Below are 21,060 nucleotides of genomic sequence, written 5' to 3'. Positions count from 1 at the left end.
GAATTCCAGTGCTTTGGCAGATTAAATTTAGATCTTTTACTCTGATTCAGTGTAATTAAGATATTGTGTAAAAAATAAAAAAGTGAAACAATCCCCCAGTGTATTAAGGGATTTTCTCTAAGATCAGAGTGAATCCTTCAGCGCTGAGCCAATCTGACACCAGCAGAAGTCTGTGATCAGACCTGAATTTGGAGGAGTTCATTCACAGAGATATCATCAGCTCCAAAACAAATGTCCAGCAGGAACAGATTTAGAACAAAATAAAAAACATCAAACCCTCTCAGGCCTGGAACCAGATTTGATAACAGCACTCATACAGTGCTGTAACAGTGGCCAGATACATAGATAAGATGGAGAGATATTTGAAAATATATGATGCACTATGGCCTAAATTCTTAAAGGCTGACCTCCCTTCTGCATACACACATATTTACAACTGCGCTTTGCAAATATACCTGAGCTCATGCTGCGGAATTCGAACTCCTGCATGGGCGTTCCAGCACCTTGCACCTATTGGGGGAGATTTTCAAAGCACACATGGCAATTACTGAAATCTGAAATCTCAGCCTGACCCTGTCTCTCTGACATCTCCTCGTGGATGTCTAGTTGCCAACTCAAGCTCAACAAAGCTAAAACAGAGCTCCTAATCTCGTCCCGCCCCAAGATCACCCGGTCACCTCCTGTCTCAATTACTGTGAACACCACATGTCACTCAGGCCTGTAACCTGGGCACCATCTTCGTCGTGCACCTCTCTCTAGGTCCTCACCTCCCGGCTATGTCTAAATCTTGCCGATTTTTTCTGAATAATTTCTCTAAAGCTACGTCTTTAGACGTGCACACTTACAGCAGTGTGCAGACTACAGGCTTTACAGGTGTAGCTACATGCCGCAGTGAAAGGCAGGTTGCGTTCACACTGGTCACTGAGGTGTGCAGCTACATGCCACAGTGAAAGGCTCTGGTAGCAGAGAGCAGCATGACACGACACTACTAAAAGTAGCAGTGTAGATGTGGGAGGCACCGCTTGGGTGTGTGGAGAGCCTGTGTAGGGGTTATACCCTCGGGGGTCAGGAGTGTAGGGCACTTTACTTGCTTAACCCGTGCCTCACTGTCTATACCTGTGATAGCTGCATGTGCAGCGTCTGTACCGTACACGCCACCACAAGTGTAGATGTACCTTAAGATACAGCTTTTCCTGTCCATCCATCCAGCTAAAACTCTCATCCAGTCTCTCATCACCTTGTGTCTCAATTACTGCAACATCGTTCTCTCTGGTCTGGACAAAAGCGATCTTGCCCTGCTTGTATCTATTCAGAATGCTGCTACAAAGATCATTTTCCTAGCCTGTCACTTTGACCACATCACCTTCTCTTCCCTGGGCTCCCTATCCCTCCAATGGATTTCCTTCTTTAATGCATCAAACATAAACGGCTTATATTCACTTTCAAGGACCTTCACTGCCAAACCCCACCTTATCTTTCCCCTCTCATTCATTGCCTACTTGTTAAATGTTCAAACAAGCACCTTCGTGCTCTCTCCCATGTTGCCCCACAAGCTTGGGAGGAGCTCCCCACAAACATCTGCAAAGCTACGTCCTTATCCTCCTTCAAATCCCTCCCAAAACTCTCCTTTGCCGGGATACCTACAGAAAACTTGACAACGGCCAGGCTGCTGGTGTGCTGAGACCACTGCCCACCCTGCTGACCATCAGTGTCTCATCATTTGTCTGTCTCCATTTGTTGACTCTTGTCTTATACTTAGACTGTGTTGAAAGTATATATAAGGATCACTGTTGATTCTCCGTCACTGACAATTTTAAAATCAAGATGGGATGTCTTTCTAAAAGATCTGCTCTGGGACTTATTTGGGGGGAAATTCTCTGCCTGTGCTATACAGGAGGCCAGTCTGGATCATCACAATGGTCCCTTCCAGCCTTGGAATCTCTGACTCTCCGAACGCCACGCTCTTTGGAGCAGGAACTTTTAATTTTCTGTTTGTACAGTGCCTAGTACGACTGGGGCTCCTGGGGGCTCCAGTAATACAAATAAATATAATAAAATAATCACAACAACTCCTCCCCACTCTCCCATAGTATAATTCACATCTCAAAATCCATTGGCCATACCTTTGAGAAGCCCCTTGCAAAGCTACATTAACTGTTTCTGTTTCCTTGTACTCTTTATGGTTCCCCGCAAGCACTGCAGCCTGTTACACTGTACTTATGGAGACTTTTTGGTTTTCCCAATCAGTAGTAATTCTCAGCATTCTCTGGGATGTCTGGTACCCTTGTTGTGGCATCACTTATTATGGCACCTGGAAGGCAGCACATACCCTTCCGTTTTCTTTATCTGAGGTCTGCTGTGGTCTCAGCCCAGATTCCTCATTCGGGAGATGCTAGAGACGCTTATTTGCATCAACTTTTCTTTTGGTGGCTCTCTGTCAGCGCTTCTCTCATGCTCAACAGTCTGGTTTGGGATAGAGCTGTGGGCTGAGTGAAATTCTAACTTACTTAAATCAATGAGAGCTATGCCATTCAGGAGGGCCAGGATCTCATCCTTAGTATTTTCCTTCTCTGCCTTGTCAATGGTAGAGTACATTACTCGGTGTGATATCAGGGTTCTGTCAGTTTTCTCCCAGCTCCTCCTAGTGCTTTCAGCCTTCTCTGCTGCCACATTCCTCCATCTTTCTTAATTTTTCACCTGCACCCCATGTTTGTGCTGCACCTTGCACAATGCCCCCCTTGTAGACACTACCGCAATAGAAAAGTTAAATAATTATAGCAAGGGGTTATTTATGAATTATACAGGGGGGGAAAGCCCCAATAAATATAATTAGGATGGAAAAGGGGAAAGATATAGAACTGGTGTCATGGTAGCGTCAGTCAATCCTACTAGATGGGAATTTTTAAAAGTAGTGGAAATAAATAAACGTGAGGTACGTTATTTTTTATTATTAAAATATTGGTCTATCACCATAGGTGTGTCTGGCCATGACACACAATATAATAAAGCCTGGTCCGTGCCCCTAGTGCATGAGTTAGACACTGCACATTAGCAAGGAAGGAGGGTCTTGTGCTTTCTGCACTGGACTGGGACTCGGAGATCAGGATGCCACTCCTGGCGCTCATAGAGACACTCTATGTGACCTCGGCCCTCAGTTCTCCCTCTGTAAAAGGGGATAATGGTATTTGCTCTGCCTGTCTTGTCTGCATAGACTGTAAGCTCTTCAGGGTAGAGACTGTAACTTAATATACAGCACCCAGCACAGGGACCCATAACTCAGCTGAAACTCTAGGTGTGACTGCAGTACAAATAAGCCATGACAAGGCAGGGGGCGGGACGGGGAGGAAGAGAGTTACCCAAAAAGGGAAGGGGGGGACATGTCAGAGGGAACAATCTTCCTCCTCTCTCACCTTTTATCAAGGAGTTGCTCTCCTTGAGTTGTCTTGTAATCCACATTACATGGACAGGCACAGCCACGGCATTGGCAGCAGCTGAGCAAAGCTGGGCTGTGGAGAGCGAGCTGGAAAATAACGCGTTGTCAGGAGAGATTCCCAGATTTCAAGGCCAGAAGGGCTCATGAGATCATCTAATCTGACCTCCTGTATAACACAGGACAGAGAATCTCTCCTATTCATCCCTGCATTGAGTCCAATAACTTGCGCTGGGCTAAAATACTATCTTTCAGAAAGGCATCCAGTCTCGACTTGAAGACATCAAGAGATGGGCAATCCAGTCCTCCCCTTTCCTTGGTAGTTTCTTCCTGTGGTTAATGGCCCTCACTGTTAAACATTTCTGCCTTATTTCTCATTTGAATGTGTCTGGGTTCAGCTTTCAGCCATTGGTTTTTGTTCTGTCTTTTTGTGCCGATTTTCAGGAGAAAAGAGAGGACACATCATGTATAGGGGGAGGGAGGCTATTCCAGGCATCGGAAGTGGTATGAAAGACCGGCCCGGAGACGCAAAAGGGAACATCAAGAAGAGCGGATCAATAAATCCAACATAGCAGTAAATCACAATTCATACTGTAAATCAATAAGGAGCGAGGTCACAGTCCGCAGCTGTGATCCTGACCCAGGAACCCCTACAAGCCATGGACCTTACCTCCGTCTAGCAGCAATTTGACAGTCACGTAGTCGTCAGCGAGCACAGCGTAATGCAGAGCCGTGCATCCCTTGAAACTGGCTCGGTTGTTCAGGCGGTTGTTGAAATCATCCTCCCGGGTTACCAGAACTGCAGAAGGAGAGGGGTGAACATGCAGCTCAATAAAGTGGGGCAAAGTAAAGATCCAGTTGGGTTAAAAATGCACCTGGCTTTTCACAGGGTGAAACAACGCAAACTGTCAAAATAAGCTACCCGGGAAGTATAATTCCCAAAGGATGAGGGGGGGAGGCCCCTGGTCACCCAGTCCCACCTCCCACACTATCCCCTCGGCAGAGGGACAATGGGAGGAAAGGGTTGCTGGAGGCAGGCTGCCCCACTCTCCATCCAACCAGGTTTACGAGGCAGCCATCACTCAGCATTTGGAGGTGAGGACGGTGCTGGAGGCCTGCTTACCTTCTCTGGGAACAGCCCAGAGCCCCAGGGGAGGCTGCCGGTAGGCCGGTATCCCCACCCCGGTGGGCAGGAGCCAGGGTGGCTGGGTTTCTGAGGGTCTCACTCCATGCCCTCACAACAGTAACAAGGAGGAGGGTGAGTTTGCTGGAAGGCCGGGCCTCTTCTCTGCCAAGCAGAAGAGGTTTCAGAGGTGCTACCAGTGGTCGATTATCTTCACCTTCGCTGGCAGCAGCAGGGATACCAGAGCGGAAGCAAGACGCTTTCTCCTCACAGACCCCTCCACCCACCCAACCCCGCAACTTTAGCTGCCTCTTTTTCATTGAACTGAAATTACTTTTAAATACACGTGAGCAATATGGAGACTTTTGCTTTATGGTCCATCTCTGTCTCCTATGGCAAATCAGGGCTAGGAAAAGCACACTCACTGACAAGCCTCTAGGCACAGCTACACCACCACCAGTTTTGTGTGCACCTGCATACTGGACGCACACACTCCCCACAGTAACAGTGCACTGCATTTATCACGCAGCTTTGTTTGCCCACCTGCCCTCTGCCCACGAATCCAGCTCTGTTGGGGCTGCCTTGAATATTCCACAACTCGCAGAAGCTTCAAACGGCTACTGTAAAAAACCAAAACCAAACCAACCTGCCAGAAATACCTTCTCCCCTCAAAGCTAAAGCACAATTATCCTGGCCTGAGGTCCGGGAAGCACAATATTCAGCGTAAGGTTTTATTTTATATATATATTCTCACTGTTTCCTTGTGCTCCCTTGTCCTCTGTATCCACCACCTATCCCTTGTCAGATGCTTAGACTGTAAACTCTTTGAGGCAAGGACTGTCCTTTGTTCTGGGTTTGTACAGAACCTAGCACCGTGAGGGCCAGGAGTGGGGCTCCTAGTGCTACCACAACAGAAAAAATACTATTTCATGACCCCTTAAGGATGCCTGGGATCCCTTTTTCCAATGGTGTAATATGAAGCAAAGCAGCAAAGCTAGCAGAAGTCAGGCGCTGCCTGCTTGCAAGCTCACAGAACCTGGCAAGAACAGGGCTGGTATTGCAAGCCGGCAGAGCCTGACTTCTGCTAGCTTTGCTTTAGATCAGCAAAGCTTGACCGCTACTTCGGTTAAGGCCTCAGGCCTCACACCAGGCTGCTGATACAAGGCCGTATGTTTCAGGCTCTCTTCCTACTACAGCGGCACAGGTACAGCACTGCAGGTGTCTCACCGTGGCATAGACATACCCTGAGAGTGCTCACGGCTGACAGAAACAACCTGCCCCGCCCTAGTCACAGACAAAGGAGGACACCGGAAGCTGCATAAGGATCCACCTTAGAGGCCCGACACCCCATTGAAGAAACTGTTCTGAGACCAAAACGGGGCCATGTGATCAGAAAGCCAGAAGATTTCGAGATAGCATTGACTGACCAACGTCCAATAACACACAGCGCAACCCTCTCATCTGTTAGGGGATTCAGGCTCCCTCACCCTAGACAACACCATTTGCTGTTCTCTTGACTGGCTGTTTTACTCAGTGGTTGTTGGTTTTGGTTGATATTGTGTTTTACTTACCTTTGATTTTCAAAGAAAGGGACGCTATAATACCAGCCACTGGAGTCACTGAACCCTGCCATGTGACATGTGACCCCTGCCACGTACCTTTTATAACCCTGACCCATGTCATTTGACTGAGGCCAGAAAATAAAGATCAGTCACCCCTTTGTTATACTCTCCTCTCCCCCGGGCAGTCAATCCTCAGAAGTGTGGATCCAGCAGCCTTTCTCTTGGTTTGCCCCAACCTAGCTGGAGTTATTTGGAAGCACAGAGCCTGCCAGGGGGAGGGGGGAGGTACATCCCCACCATAAGGCGTAAGTGACAGGAAGGGCCTTGCACATGCTGTCTCTGAATGAATGTCTGCGACATGGCAGGCCACTTTCCGCTCTTGGATGTGTATGCTTAACTCTTATTGACTACAGTGGGAGTACGTGTGCATAGCCAATGGCAGAACAAGCCCCTTGACTGTAAGCTCCTGTGGACAAGGACTTTTCAGTGAGGATCTTGTACAGCTCCAAGCACAGAACAATTGGTGACAGTAATAACAGACACAGAACTTGGACCATCCGCAATGCACCGTGCCTACATTACCTTCCCATAACTACTGCTTGATTCCACCACCTAAAAGTTGCAATAAAACCTAAATACAATACTGTAACTAGTAGCCAAGCCCATTCCAGCCCGGCACCTCTGCTAATAAAACCCAGCACCTGCAAAAAGAGCAATTAACGTGACGCTCCCTTCCTTCTGCGGGCATTTTCTATAAGCATACATGGTGTGTATGTATATTTATTTATTTTTCTTCATTTCCTATCCAGGGAGGGGCAAGATAATGAACTGCGTGCGTCAGGGAAGATGAATCTGAGATACTAGGGAGCAGTGCAGTAAAAAGATTAAAGTGTTATTATTGTTGGGTTTTTTCCCCCATGGTCCGTTGTGACAGCTCGGCCGTCATCTGTAAAAAATGTCTCAGCAAGAGATAATCATCGGAAACTCAATAAAGCGTCAGGGGAAGCCTCGTCTGCCATCAATCACTGGGTGCCTGGAAATTTTCAGGCCTCTGTCTCCCTTCCTGCCATCCATATAAATGTCTGCAATATATTTTGTGCAGTGCGTGTGGCGTGTATCCCCCTGATTTGGAAGTTTTTATGAAAAAATATTTATACGCGAAATATGCAAATCGGTTTAAAAAAGAGGCAGTTTCGCTCTCTCCCTCTCTCTTTCTCTTTTTAAAAATGCAACTGAATTTATTCTTTTTAATAAAACATGTCAACCAAAGAATTAATGCAACTTCTAACTGAGTGGACTTATTTCTCCCCACCCCCCAAAAATAAAATATATTAGTTTAGAGAACTGTATGCAGACAAAAACAATTAACTTTATTGGTTGATATACTTTGTCTTAAATAAAGTCTAGGCACATGCATTATGTATTGGCACTCCATTGTTCATTTTTTTAATGTTGTTTCATGCATTTTGCATTTGCCGCTACAGCAGTCTGATGCATGTGTGTTCGCAGCTCCCATCAACGAGAGGGTCGGTAGAACTAATACGTTACAATGAGGGATGAGAGCAAGGAGCATTTAAAAATAAAATAACGCCCTGTCAAAATTGCTCTAGAGTTGATCCATCTTCTGAACGTGCATTTTATCAAAGGCAAAGGTTGAAAGATTACACCTTCATTTGACTTTATCTCACTTTAAGCTCTCAGCAATGAGGCCAAAATGCTGTACTAAACCAATGGACAATCTCATCACACAGTTCTGTCTTTGCTACCAGACTAATTAGCGGTATTTTATTCTGCAAATAATGCAGGAGAAGCACTATTTGCCTTTGATAAAGTAATCGGGTTTCCTAAATTTGCTCCACACAATAAGCAGGAAATGTTTAATTTCTGAGCCAAAGGTCAAAGTGCAGGAGCTATAGTTAATTTAGTTACAAGTGCCAGGAAAGGTTGGAGTTCTGGTAGCTGCATGAGTTGTGGTGAGGTGATATGGAACGGGACCAGAAAGATACTGCTTAGACTTGCCTTCCTCAGGGAAACCATGCAGAATGTTTGGCATCTTGGACTCATCGGCTGTCACAAGGTAAGGCTTGCTCACTACTTAGATGGATGAGACACCTCTAAAGAGCCAGATGACACAGGAAGTGGTGCTGGTGACTCAGTAGGTGATGCCCTTTTACCTGGGTCAGGACTAAACCAACATCCCAATTTTGGGAGCACTGCTGTGTTGGAGCCTGTTTCAGATCAGATGCGAAACTGAGATGCTGACCATGAAAGAGCCTAAAAGATCCAACTGCATTCACAGCACGGAAGTTAACGCCAATACCTTGCCAAACGCCAAACAGGTGCAATCTGTCTGTCCACAGAACATTCCCCTGCAGTTTCAACTAGAGAAGTTATTCAGGGTTTTACATCCACTTCTAAAAACTTGCGCAGTGTTGCTGGTGCAAGAGCAGCCTTACTTCACCCCAGAGGTGGCTGCATTTGAGTGGATGATGTAAACCATCTAATTATAATTTTGCATAGTGCTTTGGCGTCCCTCCAGATAAAAGTGGCTTTATAAATGTTAGTCAGTGGGGCGGCAGTGTCTCCACGTCACCTCCAGGATACTGAAGGACGTCAGCTCACGATCATTTCTCTAATCTTGACATACACACAAACCCTCCCCCCTTCAATTAGACTGCATTTAAACTGAACATGAAGCAGTTTCCTGAAGTGAGGTGACATTTCCATTTTGATCCCAGAAAACAAGATTTTAGGATGTTAGAATCACAGGCAGGTCCCCGTTGCACCACACTTTTGTTTGTGGCTGGTAATGGGCAATTCAACTACCAGGCCCAAAGGGACACAAACATAATAGTTTGTCTTACAAAATGATACACTTATATTCATTTACCCATTCAAAAAGGCAGTAGATTTTTAAAAACTTATTAGCTCCTTTTGCCAGCATCAACCTGCTATACAGAATTACAAAGACTATATATTACACACAAAAAACTATGTTAACAGAACATTACTGAAGTTGCAAACTCAAGTACACTTTGCAAGGGGGTTTCATGGATATTTGCTGACGGCAGAAGAATGGTGAGACTCAGGGTTCCTAGGTTCCATTCCAGGCTCTGGAGGGGAGTGTGTTCTAGTGGGCACAGACTCTTCTGTTCATTCCCCACCATGCTTGACTCCTACCCTGTCCCCTCCTCCAACCTCTTCCCCACTCTTGATTTCTTGTCCCAGTCCTATTCTCCTTAAGTACCCAGTCTCAATCTCCACTTCTCAGGCTCCTCCTCCTCGCCCAGCCAGTTCTAGTCTCCTCCTCCAGGTTCACTGTCCAGTCCCAATCTTCTCCCCGCACCCGAGTGCCAGTCTCCTTTCCCAGCTAATACCAGTTTCTCCCCGCGCAATTTTTTTTTTTTTTAAAGTTTGCAGGAGCTGGTAGGGAGCAGTGTGCTGTGAGAGAAGCAGAGCCTTTGATCACAGCAGAGCCCTGATTAGAGGACAGGACTTCCCTGATTAGGGGAGCCTATAAAGACAGTCAAGCAGCCAGTCAGCGACACAGGAGCCAGCAAACAGAGCTAGAAACAGGGGAGTTTGAGTGGGAGTTTGGAGAAAGGGAGTGTGTGGTGTTCTGGTTTTGTTTTTGTGTGTGTTTGTTTGTGTTTCCCTTTTTTCTCCGGGACAGGCGCTTAAGAGGGAAGCTATGACAGCTACGGAGGCAGCAGTGTCAATGACCTCCAGGAATGGAAGAGGCAATGAAGATGACTGGATGTGAAAACTGTGGCATGTACGTTACCCTGGAGCGAGTACTAAAAAGAGCTTCTTCTGTATGAAGTGCCACCTGATAGAGCTGATGGAGAAGAAGATCTGAGGTTTGGAGATGCAGATAGAAACTATAGTTGAGTTTTGAAAGGGATTCGAGCAGATGATGGAGGAAGGAAGGAGAGAGGAGGCTGAAGGGAAAACTCAAGACTCACAGATGCAAGCTGGACTGAAGAACTCTGAGGGGAAACTGCTGGGTGAGGAAAGTGGCCAGTGGAAGCATGTGACTATAAGAACCAGGCAGAGGAAAAGACCGGATAGTGAAGGAGAAACAGAGCTCAGGAACAGGTTTGCTGAGTTGGAAAATTAAGAAGGACACAGCAGCAGTAACAGAAAATGGGAGAACAAGGGAGAAGAGAAGAGCAACAAGTCCTACAAGAAGAGGGGAAGAGTCAACGGAGACAGCCAGAGTTCTGTATCCCAGGAGGATACAGGATGACTCACAGAAGATGGCAAGTGAGAACAAAAGACAAGAGGTCTTGCAACCAGAAAGATCAGAAGGGGGGAAGGCTGGAGAATCGCACCAACACCAGGAAGAGGCAGTCTACGTGACTGGGGACTCCCTACTAAGAAGAACAGACGGGCCTGTCACCAGAGCTGATCCGGAGAACAGAAGGGTGTGCTGTCTGCCAGGAGCCAAGATACGGGATGTGGACCTGAGGCTTAAGAGGATTATAATGGCAGCTGTAAAGAATCCACTGATTGCCCTTCACATGGGAGCAAATGATACAGCTAAATTCTTGCTGGAACACATTCAGGCAGACTATGCCAGGCTGGGGAAGACTCTTAAAGAAATGGAGGCTCAGATGACCTTCCGTGGGATTCTGCCTGTCCCTAGAGGAGCAGAGCGAAGGCGAGACACAATTATGATGAAGGGAACTCTGGGATGGGGCTGGCATAACTGATTAAAAAGCTTTAAACTAGGAATTCAGAGGAGATGCTCATGTAATCTCCACGCCTGATTCTAACACTGAGTGGTTGGAAAATCAAGTAAGAGAGGTTACAGCAACAGAGAAAGGAACAACAGAGGGTAGGAGAATGGACATCAAGAGGAAAGATAGTGTCACTGGTATTGGAACTAACAGTCAGGTAGGTGATACTGGCAGTAGAATGACTGTACCTAATTGGGTGAGGAATATGGATGAAGCTGAGCAAACACAACTGAGATGTCTGGACACCAATTCAAGGAGCCTTAGTAACAAAATAGAGGAACTAGAACTATTGGTGCAGGAAGTGAAACCAGATATTATAGGAATAACCGTAACATGGTGGAATAGTAGTGATGTCTGTAGCACAGCTATTGAAGGGTATGTGCTGTTCAGAAAAGACAGAAATAAAGGTAAGGGTGGTGGAATAGAATTGCATATTAATGAGGAGGTACACTGTAAAGAAATTAGAAGTGATGGAATGGATAAAACAGAATCTGTTTGGGTCAAAATCACTTTGGGGAAGAAAGGTAACAAAGGCTCCCCCGGGATAGTGCTTGGGGTCTGCTAGAGACCCCCGTGATCCAATCTGGATATGGACAGAGATCTCTTTCATATTTTTAATGAAATAAATACTACTGGGAGTTGTGTGATTATGGGAGACTTTAATTTCCCAGACACAGATTGGGGGACAAGTGTTATGAATAATGGTAGGGCCTGGATATTCCTGGAGGTGACAGCTGACAGATTTCTTCACCAAACAGTCTCTGACCCTACAAGAGGTGACGCCATCTTAGGTTTAGTATTGGTTAGTAGCAAGGACCTCATAGAACTGGCTGTAGAGGACAGCTAATTCAGCTAATTGCAACTAGGGTCCTTGATTGCAAAAGGGCAAACCTAAAAAAGGTAAGGGAATTAGTTAGGGAAGTAGAAGAACTCAAGACTGAAGAACTCAAGTCAAGGATCTGAATGTGGAGGAGGCTTGGAATTACTTTAAGTCAAAGTTACAGAACCTATCTCAAGCCTGCATCCCAAGCAAGGGGAAAAATTCATAGGGGAGGGTTGACGATCAAACCGGATGAGCAAGCTTCTCCAACAGGCGATTCAGAGAAAGCCCAAAGCCTACAAGAAATCATAGAATCATAGAATCATAGATTATAGGACTGGAAGGGACCTCGAGAGGTCATCGAGTCCAGTCCCCTGCCCGCATGGCAGGACCAAATACTATCTAGACCATCCCTGATAGACATTTATCTAACCTACTCTTAAATATCTCCAGAGACGGAGATTCCACAACCTCCCTAGGCAATTTATTCCAGTGTTTAACCACCCTGACAGTTAGGAACTTTTTCCTAATGTCCAACCTAGACCTCCCTTGCTGCAGTTTAAACCCATTGTTTCTGGTTCTATCCTTAGAGGCTAAGGTGAACAAGTTCTCTCCCTCCTCCTCATGACACCCTTTTAGATACCTGTAAACTGCTATCATGTCCCCTCTCAGTCTTCTCTTCTCCAAACTAAACAAACCCAGTTCTTTCAGCCTTCCTTCATAGGTCATGTTCTCAAGACCTTTAATCATTCTTGTTGCTCTTCTTTGGACCCTTTCCAATTTCTCCACATCTTTTTTAAAATGCGGCGCCCAGAACTGGACACAATACTCCAGCTGAGGCCTAACCAGAGCAGAGTAGAGCGGAAGAATGACTTCTCGTGTCTTGCTCACAACACACCTGTTAATGCATCCCAGAATCATGTTTGCTTTTTTTGCAACAGCATCACACTGTTGACTCATATTTAGCTTGTGGTCCACTATAACCCCTAGATCCCTTTCTGCCGTACTCCTTCCTAGACAGTCTTTTCCCATTCTGTATGTGTGAAATTGATTTTTCCTTCCTAAGTGGAGCACTTTGCATTTGTCTTTGTTAAACTTCATCCTGTTTAACTCAGACCATTTCTCCAATTTGTCCAGATCATTTTGAATTATGACCCTGTCCTCCAAAGTAGTTGCAATCCCTCCCAGTTTGGTATCATCCGCAAACTTAATAAGCGTACTTTCTATGCCAATATCTAAGTCGTTGATGAAGATATTGAACAGAGCCGGTCCCAAAACAGACCCCTGCGGAACCCCACTCGTTACGCCTTTCCAGCAGGATTGGGAACCATTAATAACAACTCTCTGAGTACGGTTATCCAGCCAGTTATGCACCCACCTTATAGTAGCCCCATCTAATTTGTATTTGCCTAGTTTATCGATAAGAATATCATGCGAGACCGTATCAAATGCCTTACTAAAGTCTAGGTATACCACATCCACCGCTTCACCCTTATCCACAAGGCTCGTTATTCTATCAAAGATGGGAAGAATCAGCCAGGAAAGCTGTCCCTTGGAGGTCAGAGTGTGTAGGGGAAAAGTGAGAAGTACCAAAAGCCAAGTGGGTTAGACCTTGTAAAGGAAATTAACACTAATAGTAAAAGGTTCTTTAGCCATATAAAGAAAAATGAAACAAGGAAAGAAGAAGGGGGACTGCTAAGCACTGAGAATGGAATGGAGATTAAAGATCTAGGCATGGCCCAACACCTAAACAAATACTTTGCCTCCGTTTTTAATAAGGGTAATGACGAGCTTAGGTGTAGTGGCAGGGTGGCTAATGGAAATGAGCTTACAGAAGTAGCAATTCCATCTGAGATGGAAGTCAAACTCAAACAGCTTAATGGGATCCACTCGGGGGGAGGAGGGGAAGAGGGGGCAGATAATCTGCATCCAAGAATATTAAAGGAACTGGCACATGATATTGCAAGACCAATACCAAGGATTTTTAATGAATCCATAAACTCAGGGGGCATACCCTATAATGGGAGAATTGCGAATATACCTCTATCATATCCCCTCTTAGTCTCCTCTTTTCCAAGCTGAAAAGTCCTAGCCTCTTTAATCTCTCCTCATATGGGACCCGTTCCAAACCCCTAATCATTTTAGTTGCCCTTTTCTGAACCTTTTCTAGTGCCAGTATAACTTTTTTGAGATGAGAAGATCACATCTATACGCAGTATTCAAGATGAGGGCATACCATGGATTTATGTAAGGGCAATAAGATATTCTCCGTCTTATTCTCTATCCCTTTTTAAATGATTCCTAACACCCTGTTTGCTTTTTTGACTGCCGCTGCACGCTGCGTGGGCGTCTTCAGAGAACTATCCACCATGACTCCAAGATCTCTTTCCTGATTAGATGTAGCTAAATTAGCCCCCATCATATTGTATGTATAGTTGAGGTTATTTTTTCCAATGTGCATTACTTTACAGTTAACCACATTAAATTTCATTTGCCATTTTGCTGCCCAACCACTTAGTTCTGTGAGATCTTTTTGAAGTTTAGGCTTGATATTAGACGAAGGTTTCTGACCGTCAGAGGGGTGAAATATTGGAACGGCCTTCCGAGGGAAACGGTGGGGGCGAGGGACCTGTCTGGTTTTAAGATTAAGTTAGACAAGTTTATGGAGGGAATGGTTTAATGGTAAAACATATTAGCTGAAGAATATGGTAGGTAAATAGTATAATGGCTAACAAGGGTCAGGCTGGAGACTCTTGCCTACATGCTCAGGGTCTTACTGATCGCCATATTTGGGGTCGGGAAGGAATTTTCCTCCAGGGTAGATTGGCTGGAGGTTTTTCGCCTTCCTCCGCAGCATAGGGCAGGGATCTCTAGCAGGAGGGTTCTCTGCCAATTGAAGTCACTAAGACACAGGATTCATCAGCAGAGTCAAGGAAAGGGTAGGGACGGTTTTGTGGCCTGCAGCATGCAGGGGGTCAGACCAGATGATCATAATGGTCCCTTCTGACCTTAAAGTCTATGAGTCTATAAGTTCTTCACAGTTTGCTTTCGTCTTAACTATCTTGAGCAGTCTAGTATCATCTGCAAACTTTGCCACCTCACTGTTTACCCCTTTCTCCAGATCATTTATGAATAAGTTGAATAGGATGGGTCCTAGGACTGACCCTTGGGGAACACCACTAGTTACCCCTTTGCATTCTGAAAATTTATCATTTATTCCTACCCTTTGTTCCCTGTCTTTTAACCAGTTCTCAATCCAAGAAAGGATCTTCCCTCTTATCCCATGACAACTTAATTGAGAGACCCTGGCAAAGGCTTTCTGGAAATCTAAGTACACTATGTCCACTGGATCCCCCTTGTCCACATGTTTGTTGACCCAGACAAACTGGAGAAATGGTCTGCAGTAATGAAATTCATTAAGGACAAATGCAAAGTACTCCATTTAGGAAGGAACAATCAGTTGCACACATACAAAATGGGAAATGACTGCCTAGGAAGGAGTACTGTGGAAAGGGATCTGGGGGTCATAGTGGATCACAAGATAAATATGAGTCAATAGCATAACGCTGTTGCAAAAAAATCGAAAATCATTCTAGGATGTATTAGCAGGAGTGTTGTAAGCAAGACACGAGAAGTAATTCTTCCGCTCTACTCCACGCTGACAAGGCCTCAACTGGAGTATTTCGTCCAATTCTGGACACCACATTTCAGGAAAGATGTGAACAAATTGGAAAGAGTCCAGAGAAAAGTGACAAAAATTATTCTAGGTCTAGAAAACATGACCTATGAGGGAAGATTGAAAAAATTGGGGTGGTTTAGTCTGGAAAAAGAGAAGACTGAGAGGGGACATAACAGTTTTCAAGTACGTCAAAGGATGTTACAAGGAGGAGGGAGAAAAATTGTTTTTCTTAAACCTCTGAGGATAGGACAAGAAGCAATGGGCTTAAATTGCAGCAAGGGCGGTTTAGGTTGGATATTAGGAAAAACTTCCTAACTGTCAGGGTGGTTAAGCACTGGAATAAATTGTCTAGGGAGTTTGTGAAATCTCCGTCATTGGCGGTTTTTAAGAGCAGGTTAGACAAACACCTGTCAGAAATGGTCTAGATAATACTGATTCCTGCCATGAGTGCAGGGGACTGGACTAGATAACCTCGCAAAGTCCCTTCCAGTTCTATGATTCTATGACCCCTTCAAGAACTCTAATAGATTAGTAAGACATGCTTTCCCTTTACAGAAACCATGTTGACTTTTGCGCAACAATTTATGTTCTTCTAGGGGTCTGACAATTTTATTCTTCGCTATTGTTTCAACTAATTTGCCCGGTACTGATGTTAGACTTACCAGTCTGTAATTGCCAGGATCACCTCTAGAGCCCTTTTTAAATATTGGCATTACATTAGCTATCTTCCAGTCATTGGGTACAGAAGACCATTTAAAGGACAGGTTACAAACCACAGTTAATAGTTCTGCAATTTCACATTTGAGTTCTTTCAGAACTCTTGGGTTCTGGTCCTGGTGACTTGTTATTATTAAATTTATCAATTAATTCAAAAACCTCCTCTAGTGACACTTCAATCTGTGACAATTCCTCAGATTTGTCACCTACAAAGGATGGCTTAGGTTTGGGAATCTCCCTAACATCCTCAGCCGTGAAGACTGAAGCAAAGAATTCATTGAGTTTCTCTGCAATGACTTTATCGTCTTTAAGTGCTCCTTTTGTATCTCGATCGTCCAGGGGTCCCACTGGTTGTTTAGCAGGCTTCCTGCTTCTGATGTACTTAAAAAAACATTTTGTTATTACCTTTTGAGTTTTTGGCTAGCTGTTCTTCAAACTCCTCTTTGGCTTTTCTTATTACATGTTTACACTTAATTTGACAGTGTTTATGCTCCTTTCTATTTACCTCACTAGGATGTGACTTCCACTTTTTAAAAGATGCCTTTTTATCTCTCACTGCTTCTTTTACATGGCTGTTAAGCCACAGTGGCTCTTTTTTAGTTCTTTTACTGTGTTTTTTAATTTGGGGTATACATTTAAGTTGGGCCTTTATTATGGTGTCTTTGAAAACTGTCCATGCAGCTTGCAGGGATTTCACTTTAGTCACTGTACCTTTTAATTTCTGTCTAACTAACCTCCTACTTTTTGCATAGTTCCCCTTTCTGAAATTAAATGCCAGAGTGTTGGGCTGTTGAGGTGTTCTTCCCACCACAGGAATGTTAAATATTGTTATATTATGGTCACTATTTCCAAGCGGTCCTGTTATAGTTACCGCTAAGAGAAAGTAGTTAAGGAAATATAGGTAAACAGTAATTAGGATAAAATACAACATGGTTTTGCAAAAGCTAGATCATGCCAGACCAACCTGATCTCTTTAAGAAGATAACTGCTTTTGTAGACAAAGGAAATGCAGTAAATCTAATCTACCTGGATGTCAGTAAGGCATTTAATACAGCTCCACATAGGAAATTATTACTTCAGTTGGAGAACATGGGGATCAGTATGAGAACTGAAAGGTGAATACGGAAATGATTAAAGGGGAGACTATAATGGGTCATACTGAAAGGTGAACTGTCAGGTTGGAGAGAGGTCACTAGTGGAGTTCTTCAGGGACTGGTCTTGGGACCAATCTTATTTAACATTTTCATTCATGACCTTGGCACAAAACGTGGGAATGTGCTAATAAAATTTGCAGATGACACAAAGTAGGGAGGTACTACAATGGTCCCTTCTGGCCTTGAAGTCAATGAGTCTATGTTCTTAGTATCCTTGCCCAGCCTGTCCCAGTTCTTCTCTCCCAGCATTTTGTCTAATCTGTCTGTCCCATCTCCCTCCCACTGGCTCCCAGTCCGCCCCAGCTCCTTGTCCAAGTCTCTTCCCCAGCAAGTCCGAGTTCTCCCCCAAGACCTAAGCTCCTTGTCTGAACACCCCCCAACCCACCATTCTAAGCCCCAGTCTCCTGGTCCATACGGTCCATCTCTTTCTCTTCCTCCAACAGTTCTTCGGCCAATCCCAATATGCCCTGCCCAACCAACTGGTTCCCAAATCGCCCACCATTTCCCTCATAGGTTTAAAGTCCCAGTCTCACCCCAGCTCCCAAGTCCCGTTGCCCAATCAGTCCCAGCCTCCGCCACGGCAGCTCCCAGTCCCAGTCTCCTTGCCTAGCCAGTCTCAGTCTCCACCCTCCCAGTGCCAGTCTCTCTTCCTTCAGTTCCCGTTTCACTATGCTCCTTTACCCAGTCTACTCTTTTCCCTCCCCCAGGTCCGGCTTTTGTCTCCTGTGCACTCAAATGTTACCTGTAAATGGAGATTCTTTATGATGCATGGTCCCTATCTGTTTTCCACACATGGATGTGCATGCGCACCATGCGCCTGAGATTGGAGATTTCTAGCAAGTAGTGTCCATTTGTCTGCATTTGCACAGTTGTTCTCCTTGTGCTCCAAACTGAAGGTATAAGGAGTAGTGTGAAACGACGTCACACAGTTCCTCTTTTTACTGTCAATCCAGTCATGATCTGCAGCAGAGGGCAGGCAGCAAAATACAGATAGGGACCAGACATCTCGAAGAACCTCCAGTTACACGTAAGGAACCTCCATTTCTTCTTCAAGTGCTGTAGGTGGGTGACTGGCACGCAATAGTCAAACAGGAGGGGGTACAAGATGCAGGTGGCATAGGTGCCTGTAATACTGAAGTCCCCACAGCTGTCTTCACAGAAGAGGTCTGGACTAATGCATAAAGTTTCCTGAAGTATGAACAGAACTCCAGGTAGCTGCCCTACAAATGTCATGTATAGGTACCTCTCAAAGAGATGCTGTACAAGTTGCTTGTGCTCCAGGGGAGTGGGCCCTGACCTCCGGCGGGGGAGGAAGCTCACAAGCCCTCCAATAATTTTTGTGGCTCTTTTCTGCACTCCCTCCAATTTTTAAACATCCTTTTACAAATGTGGATGCCAGAACTGGATGGACTATTTCAGTATCAGTCTCAACAATGCCATATAAAGAAGTAAAATCACCATCTCCTGTTTACAGCCTGAAAGGATATTAGCCCTTTTCGCCACAGTATCACACTGTAATCTCATGGTCAGTTGCTTGTCCGCAATTATCCCTAGATCTTTTTCAGAGTCACTGCTTTCTAGGATCTAGTCCCCCATTCTGCAAGTATGGCCTGCATTCCTTGTTCCTAGATGTATCACTTTGCATTTGGCTGCATTAATATACATTTTGTTTGCATGGGCCCAGCTTACCAAGACATCCAGATCACTTGGTAGGACTGCCCTTCATCAGCATAATTTACCACTCCGCCAATCTTTGTGTCATCTGCAAACTTCATCAGCAGTGATTTTATATTTACTTCCAGATCAGCAATGAAAATGTTGACTAGAGTTGGGCCTAGTACCAATCCTTGCAGAACCCCTCCTGGAAACACCTCCTGCCGCTGAGAATTCCCTACTGATCAATACTCTTTGAGATCTGCCAGTTCTTAATCCATTTAATGTGACTACGTGGGGCTACTGTCAGAAAGCCTGACCACGAAGAATCGGGGGAGGTATCCACAGCAGCTACTGAAACTTAGGGTAAACAATTACCCTGCTCTACAAAAGGGATGTGAGCCAGAGTTTTTGCTAGTGATTTTAATGGACATGGCCTGGGGGAGCTGGATGAGATAAAACACCTTCTATTTAACTTGAAAATATGTCCTTTGCCTCAGTTTTCATAGAGTCACAGGACTTAAGGCCAGAAGGGACCATTTTGATCTGACCTCCCAGAAGACACAGGCCAGGGAACCTCCCCCAGTGAATTCTGCATCTAGTCCAATAACTTCTGTTGGAGCTAGAGCATATCCAGTCCAAAGATTTCAAGCACTGGAGAATCCACCCCACCCCTAAGTAAACTGTTCCCGTGGGAGAGAGCTCCTCCAGTGGTGGAGTTGAAAGCAGTGCAGGAGATGAAGTGGTGCATCTCAGAGGAGTTATCGCAGTTCCCAAGGCTCAGGGTACTCTCCTAGACTTTGGAGCCTGCTGTTTCAAGTCTGTATTTTGGAGGGCACGGCATGTAACAGACCTATGCCTAAAGAATATAACAGATAGCATCTGTCTAAGGGAAAGTAAAAAGCACAAGTGGATCAGAATTATCCAAAGGCCTAACCAAACTCTGGGCATAGAGAGAGACATACTGTCCCTATAAGGTAACATCAACAAAAAGTTTAAGTTTTTTATTACCTTCCAATGAATGGAGTCCCTTTTCTTTGGCAGTCTCATACACGCTGTTGAATTCATCTCCAAGGTTTGGGTCAGCACCAGCTGCAAGCAGGATCTTTATCACACTGTTATAAAATATAATGAGAACAGGATCATCAGGAAAGTTTCTCAAAGAGATCAGAAGGAACATCAGGAACTAGACACCTTCAGACTTTGCAAAGGAAAAAAAATCTCAAGGCACATAAGGTGGGAAGAGTACTCACCAAAAAATTTGCTGCCAGCAAAGCAAAGTTAAAAAAAAACTACAGTGCTTAGCAATATTAACAATCCAATCATAAGATGACTGGACTGAGGAGGCATTCGGAGAAGTGGGCTGCTCTGTAGATCCACATGTGTTGTGAAATATATCTATGTTCAACAGAGGCCAAGTCCAAAACATCTGCACAGAAGTGACTGAGTGCCATGCACTACATTTCCAGTGCACTGGACTGGACTGCCATCCCATAATTCACTCGTAACAGTTGAAAATGCAGCCAAGACACACCCAGCAGCCAAACATTTGATGTCAGACTAGCCAGGCCCCTGTAAAGGATGGATCTCACAGTAGCCTAAGGAAAGCAAAATTCAGTTATGTTGTTGTTACATATTTCTAAGGCGCTAGTCACCCTAGCATCTGGGCTTCTTTTACATCTAAGACAACAAATGCATGGGCCTCCAATACCTGGCAAAACAGAAGCTCAGTAAGGAAGCTGTGGGGTGGCAAGGTGGCCTATAGATTATCTAGACTCCCACCCTTCGATATGGCGCTTTCACTTGAGACTTGTACTTTGCCTGGACACAACCAAATGAGTCTGCCCTTAAAATGGGAACTCTCCTGCATCCAAGGTCGGATACAAAAACCATGGATCAGTCCTTAGCCCCTTTTCTGCCATCACAAGGGAAGGACCCACCTGAGTATCCCAACAATAGATTTCAATTGCTTTCATTTTTTTGTGCATTAAAAGTGAAACATGTAACTACTAACTGAAGCTATGCCATAGGAGCGTTTTCCTGGGGACCCGACAACTGGTGTGAAATTATCAGTGGAAAGAGTCCAGCACATGGGACGCAGGTCAGTAGCTGGAAGGACGTTTAAAAAGCGATTTTATTTTTTGAGGTTCAGGAGACAACTGTTAAACTGTTTTAATATG

The 21,060-nt window shown here is 44.9% G+C and overlaps 1 protein-coding gene across 2 annotated transcripts in view; it reads right to left on the bottom strand.

The window, feature by feature from the left end:
* CLPB (ClpB family mitochondrial disaggregase) overlaps positions 1 to 21,060 on the bottom strand; it is a 145,737-nt gene that overhangs the window by 86,667 nt on the left and 38,010 nt on the right. For both annotated transcript variants that reach the window (XM_005292193.5, XM_065581841.1), the window contains 2 exons: positions 19,892 to 19,995; positions 4,101 to 4,229 (listed from right to left, as the gene is read on the bottom strand). In XM_005292193.5, coding sequence (XP_005292250.3) covers positions 4,101 to 4,229; positions 19,892 to 19,995 — 233 coding nt within the window. The remainder of the gene's footprint in view (positions 1 to 4,100; positions 4,230 to 19,891; positions 19,996 to 21,060) is intronic.

Source organism: Chrysemys picta, chromosome 1, assembly GCF_011386835.1.
Source record: "Chrysemys picta bellii isolate R12L10 chromosome 1, ASM1138683v2, whole genome shotgun sequence".
NCBI classification, from domain to species: Eukaryota; Metazoa; Chordata; order Testudines; family Emydidae; genus Chrysemys; species Chrysemys picta.
Note: the sequence above shows the minus strand (reverse complement) of the source record. Positions and strands in the feature narration are given on the sequence as shown.